The 13,948-nt window shown below is 33.5% G+C and overlaps 5 protein-coding genes and 1 long non-coding RNA gene across 8 annotated transcripts; 3 read left to right on the plus strand and 3 right to left on the minus strand.

Annotated features, from left to right (window-relative positions):
* Positions 1 to 1,029: 1,029 nt before the first annotated feature.
* On the minus strand, positions 1,030 to 4,477 carry Ubqn (ubiquilin). 2 transcript variants are annotated; one of them, XM_065350765.1, is made up of 10 exons: positions 4,182 to 4,477; positions 3,688 to 3,904; positions 3,363 to 3,598; positions 3,151 to 3,289; positions 2,972 to 3,085; positions 2,575 to 2,900; positions 2,345 to 2,499; positions 2,071 to 2,221; positions 1,872 to 1,995; positions 1,030 to 1,576 (listed from the first exon to the last, which is right to left on the minus strand). In XM_065350765.1, the coding sequence occupies exons 1-10, from the start codon at positions 4,284 to 4,286 to the stop codon at positions 1,497 to 1,499; spliced, it is 1,647 nt and encodes a 548-aa protein (XP_065206837.1). In that variant the 5' UTR covers positions 4,287 to 4,477; the 3' UTR covers positions 1,030 to 1,496. The 2 variants fall into 2 exon arrangements, with proteins under 2 accessions (XP_065206837.1, XP_065206836.1); XM_065350764.1 differs by having other exon boundaries at positions 2,071 to 2,269; positions 4,182 to 4,476.
* A 989-nt stretch (positions 4,478 to 5,466) lies between these two features.
* Positions 5,467 to 6,614, plus strand: LOC135836142 (uncharacterized). The gene is made up of 4 exons (XM_065350779.1): positions 5,467 to 5,832; positions 5,922 to 6,100; positions 6,179 to 6,286; positions 6,368 to 6,614. Exons 1-4 carry the CDS (start codon positions 5,662 to 5,664, stop codon positions 6,507 to 6,509), a joined length of 600 nt encoding a protein of 199 aa, XP_065206851.1. The 5' UTR covers positions 5,467 to 5,661; the 3' UTR covers positions 6,510 to 6,614.
* A 652-nt stretch (positions 6,615 to 7,266) lies between these two features.
* Positions 7,267 to 8,747, plus strand: LOC135836146 (uncharacterized). Of its 2 annotated transcripts, XR_010557003.1 has the most exons (6): positions 7,267 to 7,582; positions 7,843 to 7,953; positions 8,124 to 8,182; positions 8,272 to 8,393; positions 8,533 to 8,640; positions 8,720 to 8,747. It is a non-coding gene; the product is annotated as an uncharacterized LOC135836146 (long non-coding RNA). The 2 variants fall into 2 exon arrangements; XR_010557002.1 differs by lacking the exon at positions 7,843 to 7,953 and having other exon boundaries at positions 7,368 to 7,582.
* A 113-nt stretch (positions 8,748 to 8,860) lies between these two features.
* Pmvk (Phosphomevalonate kinase) lies at positions 8,861 to 10,425 on the minus strand. Its single transcript, XM_065350780.1, has 4 exons — positions 9,941 to 10,425; positions 9,644 to 9,849; positions 9,338 to 9,487; positions 8,861 to 9,262 (listed from the first exon to the last, which is right to left on the minus strand). Exons 1-4 carry the CDS (start codon positions 10,024 to 10,026, stop codon positions 9,120 to 9,122), a joined length of 585 nt encoding a protein of 194 aa, XP_065206852.1. The 5' UTR covers positions 10,027 to 10,425; the 3' UTR covers positions 8,861 to 9,119.
* Positions 10,426 to 10,661: 236 nt separating this feature from the next.
* LOC135836144 (transcription elongation factor 1 homolog) lies at positions 10,662 to 11,646 on the plus strand. The gene is made up of 2 exons (XM_065350781.1): positions 10,662 to 11,024; positions 11,119 to 11,646. The coding sequence occupies exons 1-2, from the start codon at positions 10,909 to 10,911 to the stop codon at positions 11,249 to 11,251; spliced, it is 249 nt and encodes an 82-aa protein (XP_065206853.1). The 5' UTR covers positions 10,662 to 10,908; the 3' UTR covers positions 11,252 to 11,646.
* Positions 11,647 to 11,717: 71 nt separating this feature from the next.
* On the minus strand, positions 11,718 to 13,354 carry LOC135836139 (metaxin-1). The gene is made up of 7 exons (XM_065350776.1): positions 13,142 to 13,354; positions 12,904 to 13,050; positions 12,729 to 12,832; positions 12,491 to 12,653; positions 12,175 to 12,409; positions 11,942 to 12,087; positions 11,718 to 11,870 (listed from the first exon to the last, which is right to left on the minus strand). Exons 1-7 carry the CDS (start codon positions 13,208 to 13,210, stop codon positions 11,805 to 11,807), a joined length of 930 nt encoding a protein of 309 aa, XP_065206848.1. The 5' UTR covers positions 13,211 to 13,354; the 3' UTR covers positions 11,718 to 11,804.
* Between the last annotated feature and the right edge of the window lie 594 nt (positions 13,355 to 13,948).

The raw sequence follows: 13,948 nt of genomic DNA on the forward strand, positions 1-13,948 counted from the left end.
ATTATTTTAGGGAATTAAAATGAAAAATGTATCAGAAATGAACAGCGGTTGTGCTACACTGCGCCATGTCGTTCAGTTCTGTACGGTTATTTCCCAATTTCTCATTTCGATCTCGTGCTATCAAGTGTGCCAAGATGTAAATTCTCTCAAATATAACTTCAAAAATTGAAAAAATGAGAGGTGTGTGTGAAATGTGTTAGGATGAAATTTGGGGAATTTTCGAGAGAAAGCATAATTAGAAAATCGATTTTTTATGAGTACGTACTTTTATCAAGATCAATAAAAGATATTTCTGCTTACGATTTTTTTGAAATTTTTTAAACTGAAGTTTCAGTAGGTAATGATTTAGAGTAGGTACGTACATATATAGAGTACATATTAACAAATTGTCCTTGTGTCCCATAAGCTTACTAGTTAGTAGTTACTACACAAATTTCCTTTATCCTTGCATAGATGAAAATTTTAACTTCAATTCACTTGAGCCGAAACAATTCGTTGTTACAAATTAAAATTATTAATACAATACGAACTCACGCTATTAAGAATATTATCGATTGATAATAGCATTATTGAATAAATTATAGAACATATGATTCGCAAATGAATTAATCATTAATCACGCTGGGCTGGCCCAGTTCAGCAGCCAATCAGCGATGAAAACGATATCATACGCACGAGAATAATTTCACTTTATTCCGCTTTATTCTTAGCCAACTGTGAAAAATATTGAATGTTGGAATACATCACACGTGCATTTCATTTCATTTTACAATGAAAACGTTCCAAAACCGAGTATAAAATACATGTAGCGAACATACTCGATACACAGCGAATCAATTACATACTCCGTATACATACACGTAGCTATATTACCACGTAATCGTCATCACTTATCGAAACTTCGAGTACATTGACGCAACACTCGTATGCAACGTGAAATCTAGTACTGAATAAATCATTCCTCAAATGAGACATTTTTAAAGCGCACATGTCAATGCCATCAAAATGACTCTGATACAATGAAAGATATCCATTTAAAAAGTTTTTAATTAATAAATAAAATATATCCAATGAAAAAATATATATGTAAATATATATAGAGCAAACTGACTTTAAATAGCAATAGTAATAATATGAAAATACACAATAGCCGAATCCCAAGTTTTTTAAATACATAAACATCATTGAAAAGTTTATTTCGATAAGCTTGCAATGTATTTTCGAGGTATAAATGATGAAAAAGAACTGATATACATACATTTTTACACAAGACGGGCAAATGTTTTACCACTATAGATTTATTTCAATGAAAATGACTATTTCGATCGAACAAAAAAAAAGGAGAAAACGCCGTATTTGGGAATAAATACTTTAACAATAAGCTACAAGAAACAATCATTGTTATACCTAATAAAAGAAAAAAAATATAAAACTTTTAAGAAATCCAGGAAAAGGGTCAAACATGTTACTGGTACGAATCAATACAGAAAGGAATGTTAACTATGAGTTAGCTGACCTCCGCCAGATAAGAGCCTTTCAACTGCAGCATTTACATCGCCAAAGGTAGCTATTAACGCTGAAATAAGAAAACAAAATAACCGAGGTCAATTTAAAGAACTCGAACAGATAAAACATTAGCCATATCAGACAATGTTTTCAAATGCTAATTGATAATTTTTCAACGACAATGACAATGACGACCGAACTTCGAACATAAAAAAATTTACGATCGAGTTACGAAATTGAGATGTTCAAGAGAGAAAATCGTAATCGATAACTGACCAATGGTCACGTGACTACTTATTTACTCTGCTAAATAATTCACTTTGTCATTTCGTTCGTAAAATATTACTCGCAATATGACAATTTACCTTGTAAATTAGCTTCTCTATTCAAGAATCCCATAGCTGTCAGCTGCTCTAGCTGCGATCGATAGCGTTCTTCTGGGGGCGCTGTGTTGGCTGCGGCGCCTGGTTGACTACCCATATTGGCCAGCTATAGGAATAATTGTATTTAGTTTTATTTCCACATGAATCGAGTTCAATATTCGAGAGTGAAACCAAAACTTACCATTCTGCTCATGAACTGAGAAAATGAGTCGCTCTGATTTTGACTATCTGTGGTGGTTGTAGTAGTACTTGTGGTCGTTGGCGCTGTTGATGATGTCGTAGTTGTAGAACTATCTGTAGCAGTTGCTGATGCAGCAGTGGTTGTAGCAGCGCTGAAAGGTTGCGTAAACATGGGTGGCAATGACTGGTTAATACCAAGACTAGAAATAAAATAGAATAAAAATCATTTGAAACTTACAATTTCATTTGAGCTAGGAAAGTGTTCAAAATAATACCTGTTTGCAAATCCGGGAGCCGACGTTCTCAATTGTTCTAAGCCTTGCTGAATTTGCTGCAGAGCTGACAAAGCGTTTGGGTTGGTAATGACACTTTGAATCTCTGGGTTTTGCATTTGTCTGACGAAATTCGGCATCATCTCTCTCATTTGCGACTGAAATTTTTCAGAACGTTAGAAAATCTATATTTATACTCCGAAAAAAAAAAAAAATTGTGAGGTAAAACTAACTTGTAGTTCAGGATTTGAAGCGAATAACGGATTGGTACCGATAACATTCGATGCAACTTCAGGATCAGCAGCCATAGCTTGGAGCAGCGATTGAGTATACGGAGCATTCAACATATTCTGCATAGTTTGAGGATTTCTCATTACTTGCTGCATTAGGTTTTGCATCATCCCGCTCCCAAACATGCCACCAGATGCGGCTCCTTCAGTTCCTGCTCTATTTTGACTTCCGTCAGTGGACGTAGCATTGGAGGCGGCATTATCACTGCCGGGATTCCAAGGATTAGGTAACGGGTTTCTGTTTTCCTGGCCCAATTGAGGATTGGTACCTAACAAAAAATGATCATGAAGAAAAAAAACAATAATCTAAACCGAATTTTTGACTGAAGGATTAAAATACCTTCAGCGGCGTTTCCTCCTACTGCATACGGATTTCGTCCCAACTGTTCTGATGCAGCATTTAGCAGAGGTTCTTGCACTTCACGATACATTCGTTGTAATGCGTTGAATCCGCCTGAAATTGATGGTAATGTAAGACAAATTTTCTAATCACGGGGAGAATAAACATCATTCAAGTACCTGGAATGGATTCCAAATTCGATAACGCTCGATCTTGAGTTCTCATCAATTCTTGTAACATGGATGGATTCCTGGCCATTTCCATAGTTTGTCGCAGTAAGTCTGGGTTATTCAGCATGTGATTTATTTCAGGATGATGCTAAATGAATAAATTCCCATTAGCGTAACGAATCGAAAAGAAAATCGCAAACCGAAATTAACTAGGAACTTACTTCAATAATATCTTGCATTTGAGGATTAGATAATAACATCTGTCTCACATTATTGGGATCATTCATTAACTGTTGAACAATTGGATTATCCATGACTTGACGTAGAGCATCCGGATTCGATAATAAAGTCTGTTGCATTCTTTGCTGTAATTCTGCAAAATTACCGCCTAACCCCATATTCTCCAGACCGGGTAAGCCACCAAATGCTCCTAATCCGAAAGGTGAACTCGTACTTCCTGAATTCAAAATAATTCCTAATCAGTGACTGTTGACTGGAAAACACTATAATGATGATATCGAAAACAGATCTGATGAAGAAATTAACCTGCAGTAGTAGTTGTGGGTGTCGACCGAGTTTGATTGTTTTCCGGTCCTCCGGGTTCCGTAGCTCGTGAACTGGTTTTTATAACCAAATGAACAGTAAGACCATTCTTGACATTGTGCGACTTGAGGGTTTCGTGATCTTTCATTATTTTTCCAGCGAATATCAAACATACTTGATCCTGTTGGGCGCTAAACTTCTGAGCTACGATTTCTTTGAACTGGAAAATTAGATGACAAGACAAAAATCAAGATGAAGAAATGACTCGTTGGGAAATATACATGAAAACATTAGCGACAAGTTAAACAATCTTGCATCAGAAATAACACTAGCTGTAATAATGAAACTGATAAGTAATCTGCTTATGAGATACGGGTAAAGTACTTTCAGCAACTTGGTGATGAATTATTTGACAATTCTGCATTACTGCTGCCGAAACCTGTTCATGTGAGAATTTACGTTATCAGCAGGAAGTGCCACGAATAAATTGTACTTACATCTTTTATCGATGCATCTTCTTCAACTTCTACGACATGTTTGTCTTTGGGAGTTTTCACAGTGATAGAAATCATATTTTTAGGTTTGGTTTCTTCGTCAGCCATTGTTCAAATGAAATTATCACAAAATTATATGTAACTATGGAAAAGAACGAAATTCTTATACTGAACTGAGAATAACAACCGAATACAACGCAACGCCTATTATTACTTTACACAAATTGATTGAAGTTGAACTTCGAGAAATTCTATGTTAGATCGTCTATGATGTGAAATCACAAAATCAGTGAAAAAAAAATTATTTTTATTGACCTTCTTGGAAAAAAATTACTACGTTTTCTTTTTGGATAATCATTCTTTTCTGTATATGGCGCTATCTTTGTGAAAATGTATGTACTGTGTAAATACTGAATAACTCGTAAATTTCGGCGTAAACTTTTAATAAAAAGCAAATTTAAAATTTTACTTTTTTTAAAGCTAGCATAATTTTTTATTTTGAAAGTGAAAGACGAGTCAACCTCAGCTAGTCAGCTCATCATGACTTCAATCATGAGACATGAGCTTCAATAAACTTCATCATTTATGAATAGCTGTAGTGCTGTACTCGTAGCTGAGAAAACGCACAAAATATTAAGGCTTGCTCATAGCTTGCTCAAATAATTTAAAAAATTTTCTTATTCTGGCCTGAGCCTGAAGCCTGAACTCAAGTCAAGTAAGAGTATGTATAACTGAACTCAAGCTGGGGGAAGCTAATGCATGCGAAACTCGATAGGTATTTTTTGAAAAGTACACTTCCTCGGCGGTGAGTTCCTCTGTTTTATAAAAAAATCTTTCGTAAATTGTTAGCGGTTTTGCCTTCAATAACTGTAACAGTTAACAGACAACAGAATACAGAACAAATTTTCAGCCTAGGGTGATTGATTAGTTTCGCTGTAATCGGCAGTAATGCACTAATGTGGCGTAAAAGTCTCGCAGAATGTTGAGTTGAATACATAGTTGAATAACCTAAACGCCCATCGGACCTCTCAAGGTTGTTTGTTCACTTGTCTGGGTTCTTATTCTCAAAGCTCCGAAAAATTAAAATTTCTCAATTTGGAACTTGGAAGCCATGTAAAATTTCCAAAAATTGATTTGAAATTTTGTAATTTGGGGGTCATGCAAACGCCAAAGATCAATTTGAAGGCCATGCAAAAAAAAATTGATTCAATTTTTAATTGGTTGGAGGCCACGCAAGATTGCAAGCTCAAAAATTTGATTTGCTCGTCCGAATCTGAAGGAAAAGAAACAAATATTATACTTATATAGGTACATTGAAAGAAGTGAGAACATCGCAGTTACGAAAAAGAGCGAAGTGATAATTAGATAGACTAGTTTTCAGTTTAATTTATTCAAAAAACAGTCAACGAGTACATTATGTCCCATTCCAGGCAGTACCCACTTGCCATTTCCTGTTATACTTTTCATAACTTGTCATCCAGAAATGCCGATTTTCATAATATACTCAAGCACATTAAAAAATTTTGAAAGTTTTTCGAATTTATTTTTATATGGTACAATTTGCTTATGCTTCTGCTCTGGAAGTTTTTCCTATGACGATTACACAGTACAAGAGGGCCGTGGAATCGTCTTTCCGGTGTTTACTGTATTACAGGTGAGTCAAAAATTATATTAAGTCGACTGAAATTTGGTTGTGAAATGCAATTCAAATACCTATAATTAGATATGTGTAATTTATTTCAGTTCGCCGTGGGTATAACTGTACCAACACAAATACCGAACCGAACTGTGGTCACAAACTGGGGAGTCCTGTCAAACTTACCATTGCCTAGCAAAATCAATCAGTTATATCCTTACACCGTGAGAGGTCGACAACTCACTCACGATCATTTGTATGAATTCCTGACCACAGCTTGGAATTGGTTTGTGATCGAATACATACCTGCTGACGAAAATGTATCTCGATCAAATAGGTATCTAATCTGTTATTTGTTCTTCAGGGGTACTTCTGATGGAAAACAATGTATGTTGAAAACGATTTGCCAAGTATCAAATATGAATTCAAACAACGGAGAACTGATATTCGATGTACTCCGCTTACTTTTCTCGTATGTTTTCTTGTTTAGCACATATGGTAGGTAGTATATTTCGTATTTTGCCTACTTATCGTTTGATTATAATTTTAATAGGCCTTCGTCATTGAAATATCCTATCGCTAGAACACATTATATGATCGCTGAACAAAGGGGTAAAACATCTAGAAGTAGTTCATGTGCTGAAATGTATCCCTCTTGCAGTCATTCAATAATAGATTTATTAGTTCTTAAATGACATATTTTGTAACAAAACATATCAAATCATAATAATTTTTGTCCTACTCCTAAACATACCTACAATACTTAGATAAGATTTTCAATAAATATTTTCTATCGGTCATTTTCTTCTTTTCTTTCAATGATTGCAGGCTACGCTACATAAAGCAACCTTTGTGCGATATGCATTTTGGTGCATCCGAATTTGTACTCCGCGCTAAGTTGATCGAAAAGCGATTAAAAAAAAATAAGGCTAATGAATCCATAAGGATGCATTAATTTATTTTTTATCCTAAAATTGAAATAAAATAGGTAATGAAAAAAAGTGAAATAGAATTGTAAATTCAAGTACATACCTACCCAATTAAATTTACAGATGAATAAAAATAGTGAAGAATTTTGCACTGAAAATTACGACGTGGTTGTTTTGAATTTATAAATTTTTCGTATCTTCATGGTTCTAAACTGTAATTTTTTTCATCATGTACCATGTATTATTCGACTAACTAATCAATTCGCGAATTCACGCTCCGTAAGGAGCGCTGATTATCGTCTGTTATCAGAATCTGAAAAGGGGGAACTGTGTCATTGACCAATCAGAATACAATTCACAACGCAAAAATTGATAATTTAGTGGCCAACAATTTTTTTCTTCACTCAAAGACATCAAATGACTCTTTTTGCTGGTATACTATTTTCTCATTTTTGTTTAAAATACGTTTGCAAATGAGTTCTGGTACCAGAAATTCTCTCAATTGCTCAAATTCGAATCATTTAGTTGCAAATTTGAGTCGAAAAATATTCACAATATAAAAATGTCTTATCACAATTTTGCACAGTTCCCCCTTTTCAGCATTTACGCGAAAATCCGTCAGATGTCAGCCACTTAGTGTGAATTCGCGAATAATCATTTATTTGTGGATAGAAGTCAATTTTGAATTCATGAATTTTTTCAACCTTCATGTTCCAAAAAACTTTCAATTTTTATTTCTTTATTCGTTTACGTTTTTGAAGATTGAAAAAATTCATAAATTCAAAATTGGACCGACGCTCATCAATAAATCAACAGTGAACGAAATAGTCGAGTAATAGGTACATACTTTAATAATACTTGATGAGAAAAAAACAATACTAAAACGAAAACGAATCAAAAAATTAAAAGTTAAAAGTTGAGCGAATAAAAAAAAGTCAAAGTTTAGATGAACTAACGGGTTTTTACAAAATTGCACCCCATCATTTCAAAAACAAAAAAAAGAGGAGAGTTTTTGTTGTGAATATTTTGAATATTTCAACCCATGGACGTGTTTTTTTTTCATAATTTAGATAAAATATAATTTTCTATCGTTTCTTAGGAATTCATTATTCGAAGTAAAGATACTTAACCTACTATAATGACAAAGTTCATCGCTCTACTCGAATTTCAATTAGCGTTAATTCGCTAATTTGCAGTTCCTAACATAAAGGTAAAAAAGCAATCTCGTTTAACTGTACGACGTTTTCTGGTAACTATGTGAAATTCACAATTTTCTCATGTGATGTTTATGTACAAGTTAATTGAGTTCAATGAGGCGCATAACGCTACTTTTCATTTCGATAATATTAGTAATTAATTTACCAAACAATGATATTTCAGTTATTGGTACCTCTAATAACGAAAGAGCCTTAGTTATCACAAGTGGAGGAGCTATAAAGGTAAAATTATTTTTCAATTATTTTCTGGCGCGCTTCAGGAAGGTAGGTACTCAATAATACTTTCTGTACCTTATAACAAATATTCATAGGTAATTGTGGGACTGTCGCTGCCATTAGAATTACCTATCAGCGTAAATTTCATACAAAATATACAATATCAATATCCTATGATTGACAATGCTACTCAACTTTCCTACATGAATTTATTAAGGTCAAATGGAAAATTTACTATCTCAAGAAATACCGCGTACAAATTTCTGACCAATTTATGGAATAAGTACTTACATTCAAAATGCGTTAAAATTAATTAAAAATAACCTTGCAATTACAGAAATTTTTATTAATTGCAGCATCGGTTCCAACGGCACCGCTTGTATCCTTCAAATGATATGCGGTATCGGGAAATATTCTTTGTCTCATGATGGAATTCTGGGCGAAGTTATCGATACAGTTTTTACGTAAGAAAGTTGGAATATATAAGACTCTGATACAGTGATTACTCGTAGCTACGATTTATACTGGAAAAAATTGTTACAGACCTCACAAAAGTTCAGAAGAAAAGTACAAAGAAGCGAGGAGATTAGGGAAATTAGGAAAAAACTGCAGAAAATCGTATCCTCATTGCAACAAGAATGTTTTGAATCACTTGACAAAAATTGTTTGATGAATGTCCAAGAATCAACTTATAAAATCATTTAATAATTTTACAAATAACAAATATAAATGTACCGTAAACAATAACAATAGAGTAATACCCAAAAATAAATAAAAAATTGCACCCAATAAACAGTCTTAACGAAGAAGTCGAAGAAGTTTCATCATTAAATAAAATTATTTTTCATATATCCATAGATCAGATCATTCAATGAAATACATACAGGTAGAAGTACCTACCTGCGAAGATGTGCGTATCTGTTTCACTTTTTTGAGTTTTTTTTTAAGGCACTTGAGTAACGCTCTGAATGCAAGCAATGATGCTTGTCAAAGGATCATCAATGGATTTGTCACCATCGTTATGAATTATCCAATCCCATCCGCAATAATCATCTAAATCGCATTCTGAAGCAACATCATCAACTCCTGAAATCAAACACTTCCAGTTAACGATATCATTCACGAATGACTCAAGGTGATCAAAAAGGTTTACAATCGTACCGGAAACAAACGACCAGCCACGTTTTTTTCTACTATCTTCAGATGCTTCAATACGAATAGTTTTTACTTTGCCTGAGTAATTATTCTGAAACCATTCAACATCTGTCTTGCGTCTAACGTCACTCACAATCCATACTGGCCATTGAACAGCTGCAAAAAGTTGAATTCTTATTTAAAAATTTCCTTCATTGAGGCTACGTCTCTAAATTACTCAAATAACTTAACCACAGCACAAACACATCTACAAAATGATGATAAATTTCATAACTAACTTGTTAAAATAATGATAGATTAATTTAACAGCACCTCGATACATTTCTATTGCCTGTCTGCAGAAAACACCAGGATCTTGATTCCTTAATTGTTCACTCCAAATAATCATATCTTTTCTATACTGTTCTTTGGTTTCGCCAGAACTGAGAAGTTCATCAAGGGCTACATTATTCGTCTGGGCCCAATAACTCTTGATAGGACCCGAAATTTTAATTATCACAGCAAGCTCTTTATCAAATCTGAAATTTCAAGATTATCACAATAATTATAACCAACGTCGAATTATAACAAATATAACGAGAACATCTATAGTCAAAATTTGAAATTTACTTTTCAAGTAGTAAATCGGTGATGAAATCTTTTCCAGATTTTCTTTTTCCACTGAACAACAAAATCAATTCAGGGTTTTTATTCATAATACGATCTGTACGAACGTTCTCTTGTGTATTAAAACTTTCAAGCTGTGTTCAAACTTCTTATAAATCAACGAACTGGACACACAACGCACGAAAATTCTCGAGTTATAAAGTATTCACACGAAATATAGATAGAAATTTGAAAAAATTATTATGCTAATGAGTGATTGTCGGTCAGCTTGCATTTATGATTTTTCAACTAAGCACACGAATACTAAGAAGTGTCTTGGGTACCATACAAAGCAAATTTGAATATTTACTGGTCCAGAATTTGAATTCCTCTTAAACTTTCGATGAGAGCTTTCAGAGATCAACAACTTTTACTTTCTTGAAGTGATGAAGCTTTCGTTTGTTTTTCGGTGTACGGTGTACTTTTTTTTCGGTGTGTGATAAAAAATTTACAAAATTGATAACAAGAACAGGGAATTCGGGAATTCAAAGAGAAATTTGTAAATAATATTATTCTGGTTTTCTGCACTGCACTTTCTTTGCAAATTTTATAAATTTTAAAAATTGTAAAAAATTAATTTTTTTCTTCTGATTTTATATTTTTGAAATTTAAAAAAAATTACGATAAAATAAAATGAAAAAACCAATTGTTGAATTTTGGATTTAGAGAATTTAGAGTCACATATCTTGGCAACTATGTTGCAGATGGCGGAATTCTTCGCTTTCTTTTCGAAAAAATTGCGCTAAGTGATTTGTTTATTTTTATAATCAATTCAATTTTCTGAAGTTCGCGTTGTGGTTCCTTTTGAAGTGTTACTCAACTTTCTCTCGGTTTGAATAAATAATTTTGAAGCATACGCCGACGCCGACGTCTGCCTTTTGAAAAGAGAAGTAAGCCACCGTTGCTGAGTATCGATTTCGCTGTAAAATACAATGGGCAAGAAGAAGAGTAAGAGAAAACCTCCGCCGAAACGGAAAGCAATCCAACCACTGGACACACAATTCAATTGTCCCTTCTGTAATCACGAAAAGTCTTGTGAAGTAAAAATGTAAGTTCTCCTTGAGCACCTTAAATAATCTCTTATTGTTAATCGTGGCATTAAACTTCACGTTCGTAATCTTGATTCCATTTGTATTTTACAGGGATAAAAGTCGAAATTCGGCGAGAATAACTTGTACAGTATGCTTAGAAGATTATCAAACAACTATTAACTTTTTATCGGAGGCGATAGATGTATATAATGACTGGGTTGATGCCTGCGAAGCTGCTAATTAATGCCTATCCCTTCATGTAGCAAATTGATGTGTACTGGTGTTATGTGGTTCCTCTGTGTCATAAATTAAGTTGCTGTTTTGACGTGTGTCCGTTTTGGAGTCATGAACGATATCAGATTTCGCTTGCTTCGAATCGAAATGAAGCAATTAATATTATATTGAAATTGTAAATATAGTTATAATTTTTCTTAAGAATATCAATCATCTGTGAATTGGTAGCGTAATGATGTGTAGCACTATGTGCTGTGTTGTGGCCAAATAGTGTTATTAAGATATTCAGTTTTTTATTATTTTCTATTGAGACGAAGTGTTTCGGTCGAACAAACGTGCAATTTTCATGTAATACCTATCGATTAAAAGAATTTCAGTTAATTAAAGTTTTTGAAATTTTGGTTATTACTATGTTACTTATTTCTTTATTTCATTTTAGCCCATCATAAATGAATTAAATAATAATAAAAATAGAATATCATTTACGAGAATTTTATTCGGCAAAATGTACATAAACGCAGCAATATGAAAACGTGCAAAAAAAGAACCTAAATTATACGTATTTATTCATCGAGCTCTTCATCATCATATTCATTGACAGTTTCACTATCTACGCTACTGATGGAAATCTGAAAAAATTGCAAGGTTGAAAATACGAATGTCTTACGTCGCGTAGCATGTACTCGATAAAAGAACTTACTGAAAAAATCCCATTAGATATACCATAAGTAAGCATAGCCACTAGAGCAAATAATCCAGCTAAAATCTGATTTCTTGTTTTGTTGGGAAACAAATCGGCTTTCTTTGAATTTTTTTCAGTGTCTTTTTGCCTTTTGGTATCATATTCTGTGAACAAATTCACAAAATGAAAATGATCATTTCTGATGCAATAAATGACACTTCAGCGATGAGATGCAACGAACAGGTAAGTACCTGATAAATCTTGAGGAAAATATCGCTGTGAGATCCGTACAATAAATTTGACTAAATTTGTAGACGCTTTTACGTGATTTTGAAGAACATTTGATGGAAAAGGAGCTTTTAACAAGGGTGCTAAACAGCCATATACTGCAGCATCCAACGATGAAGGGTAGTCGCCGAAAAAGAAATTTGACTCTCCCAGACGATTACTCAAGCATGTCAAACACTTCTCTGCTTCTATGTAAACCTACAAAATAGAATCGGGCAATGTTACGTCAGTCATTTAATTTTCATTTTTCTTTTACAGATGCATTCTTCTAATTCGTACCTCGCTTTGATATTCTTCTTCTTCACGATCAGGGTTGAGCGATCTCAAGATGCGCTCATTATCTTGTCTGTATCGATTAGGGTAGTAAAAATTTAATGGAAAAGGTAACGCTTTAGCGTACCACGGTCTCGTTAGCTCAGTGTAATTTTTACTATCGACCCACCTGCAATAATTTGAAAAAAATGAATGAAAAATATTCTTTAATTTCGAACTTTCATAAGCAGTCTTAAAATCTTACCATATATACCGCAACGCTGGTAACAATTTCTCTTCGAGCATTGTTCTGTACGCTTTAGATTCAGCTAATTGAACCGGATTCAAATTCAAATCAGGACAATGATTCTGGAGATACAATCAAGCATAATAGAACGTTTCTCCAATATGGTCACTTCATTTTAGGGAATGATACATACCTTCTCATTCAAGTACGCCAGTACATCTTGGAACTTGGAGATTCGTTGCTTATTATGTTTGAACAAGGGTAAATTTCCATCAGGAGTTCTGAAAGGATTGTTCGTTTTGTTGATTTGTGCTTGTGCGCCGGAGAATTTTACGAGTGTCTATAACAGAAATTAGAAGAAAATTTTGAAATTAATTCTCAGGATGGATGATGAAATACCAACATCAAATTGTTTTTGAAGTTTTACTTACTATTAATTGTAAAGAGTTGTATTCCACGGAGGGTAATCCCCAATCGCCACTCCACACATCAATTTCCATATTTCAGCACAAAGGTTTCACTTTCAAATAATGAAATTATTCCGAAATTACAGCAAAATGAGAAAAAATGCTGGAAAGATTATTCGTAATAATGCGTATCATCCGAACCGAAGTCACGAGTCCTCGAGAAACTGATAAAAAAAATCATAATGATAAAAATTTTTATTGATGAAGTTCTTTGAACGAGCCGTTCTGTACCCATGAGTCATTTACATAAAGTTCGCTTTCTTGAAAAAAGTGAAAAAACGAAAAAAAATAAAAAAGTTTCAGTTTTAAAATTTCAATTTTCAGTCTCCGCATTTCAGTTTCAGTTTTTGGAATTTTCATTCAATTTTAGATTTAGTTTCATCAGTTTTCAATTACAGTTTTCCAACCCTGTTTTTTGCTCGGATATTTTCGTTCTCGTGGTTTCCTACATCATTCTCATGATTGTTAAATAAATTAATATTCATCATACGTTTGACATAATTTTTCGACAGTAGTAGTTTAATTTTCGACATGTGCTAATATTTCCATCTTTTAAGTGGGTACCAATTTTGAATTTTCACTCAGAGAACAAAATGGTCCAACTCCTACACCAACCCTCTTCACGTCTTCAGCTCAATAACATCCATAACGACAGATGTGCACGAGTAATACCAAATTTTCTAAATCAAATCACCTACAACATTTGAACACTACTCGCTTATTCAGTAATGAAAACGAAATTAAATTAAAAAAACAGATATAAAAATAAGT

Source organism: Planococcus citri, chromosome 2, assembly GCF_950023065.1.
Source record: "Planococcus citri chromosome 2, ihPlaCitr1.1, whole genome shotgun sequence".
NCBI lineage: Eukaryota > Metazoa > Arthropoda > Insecta > Hemiptera > Pseudococcidae > Planococcus > Planococcus citri.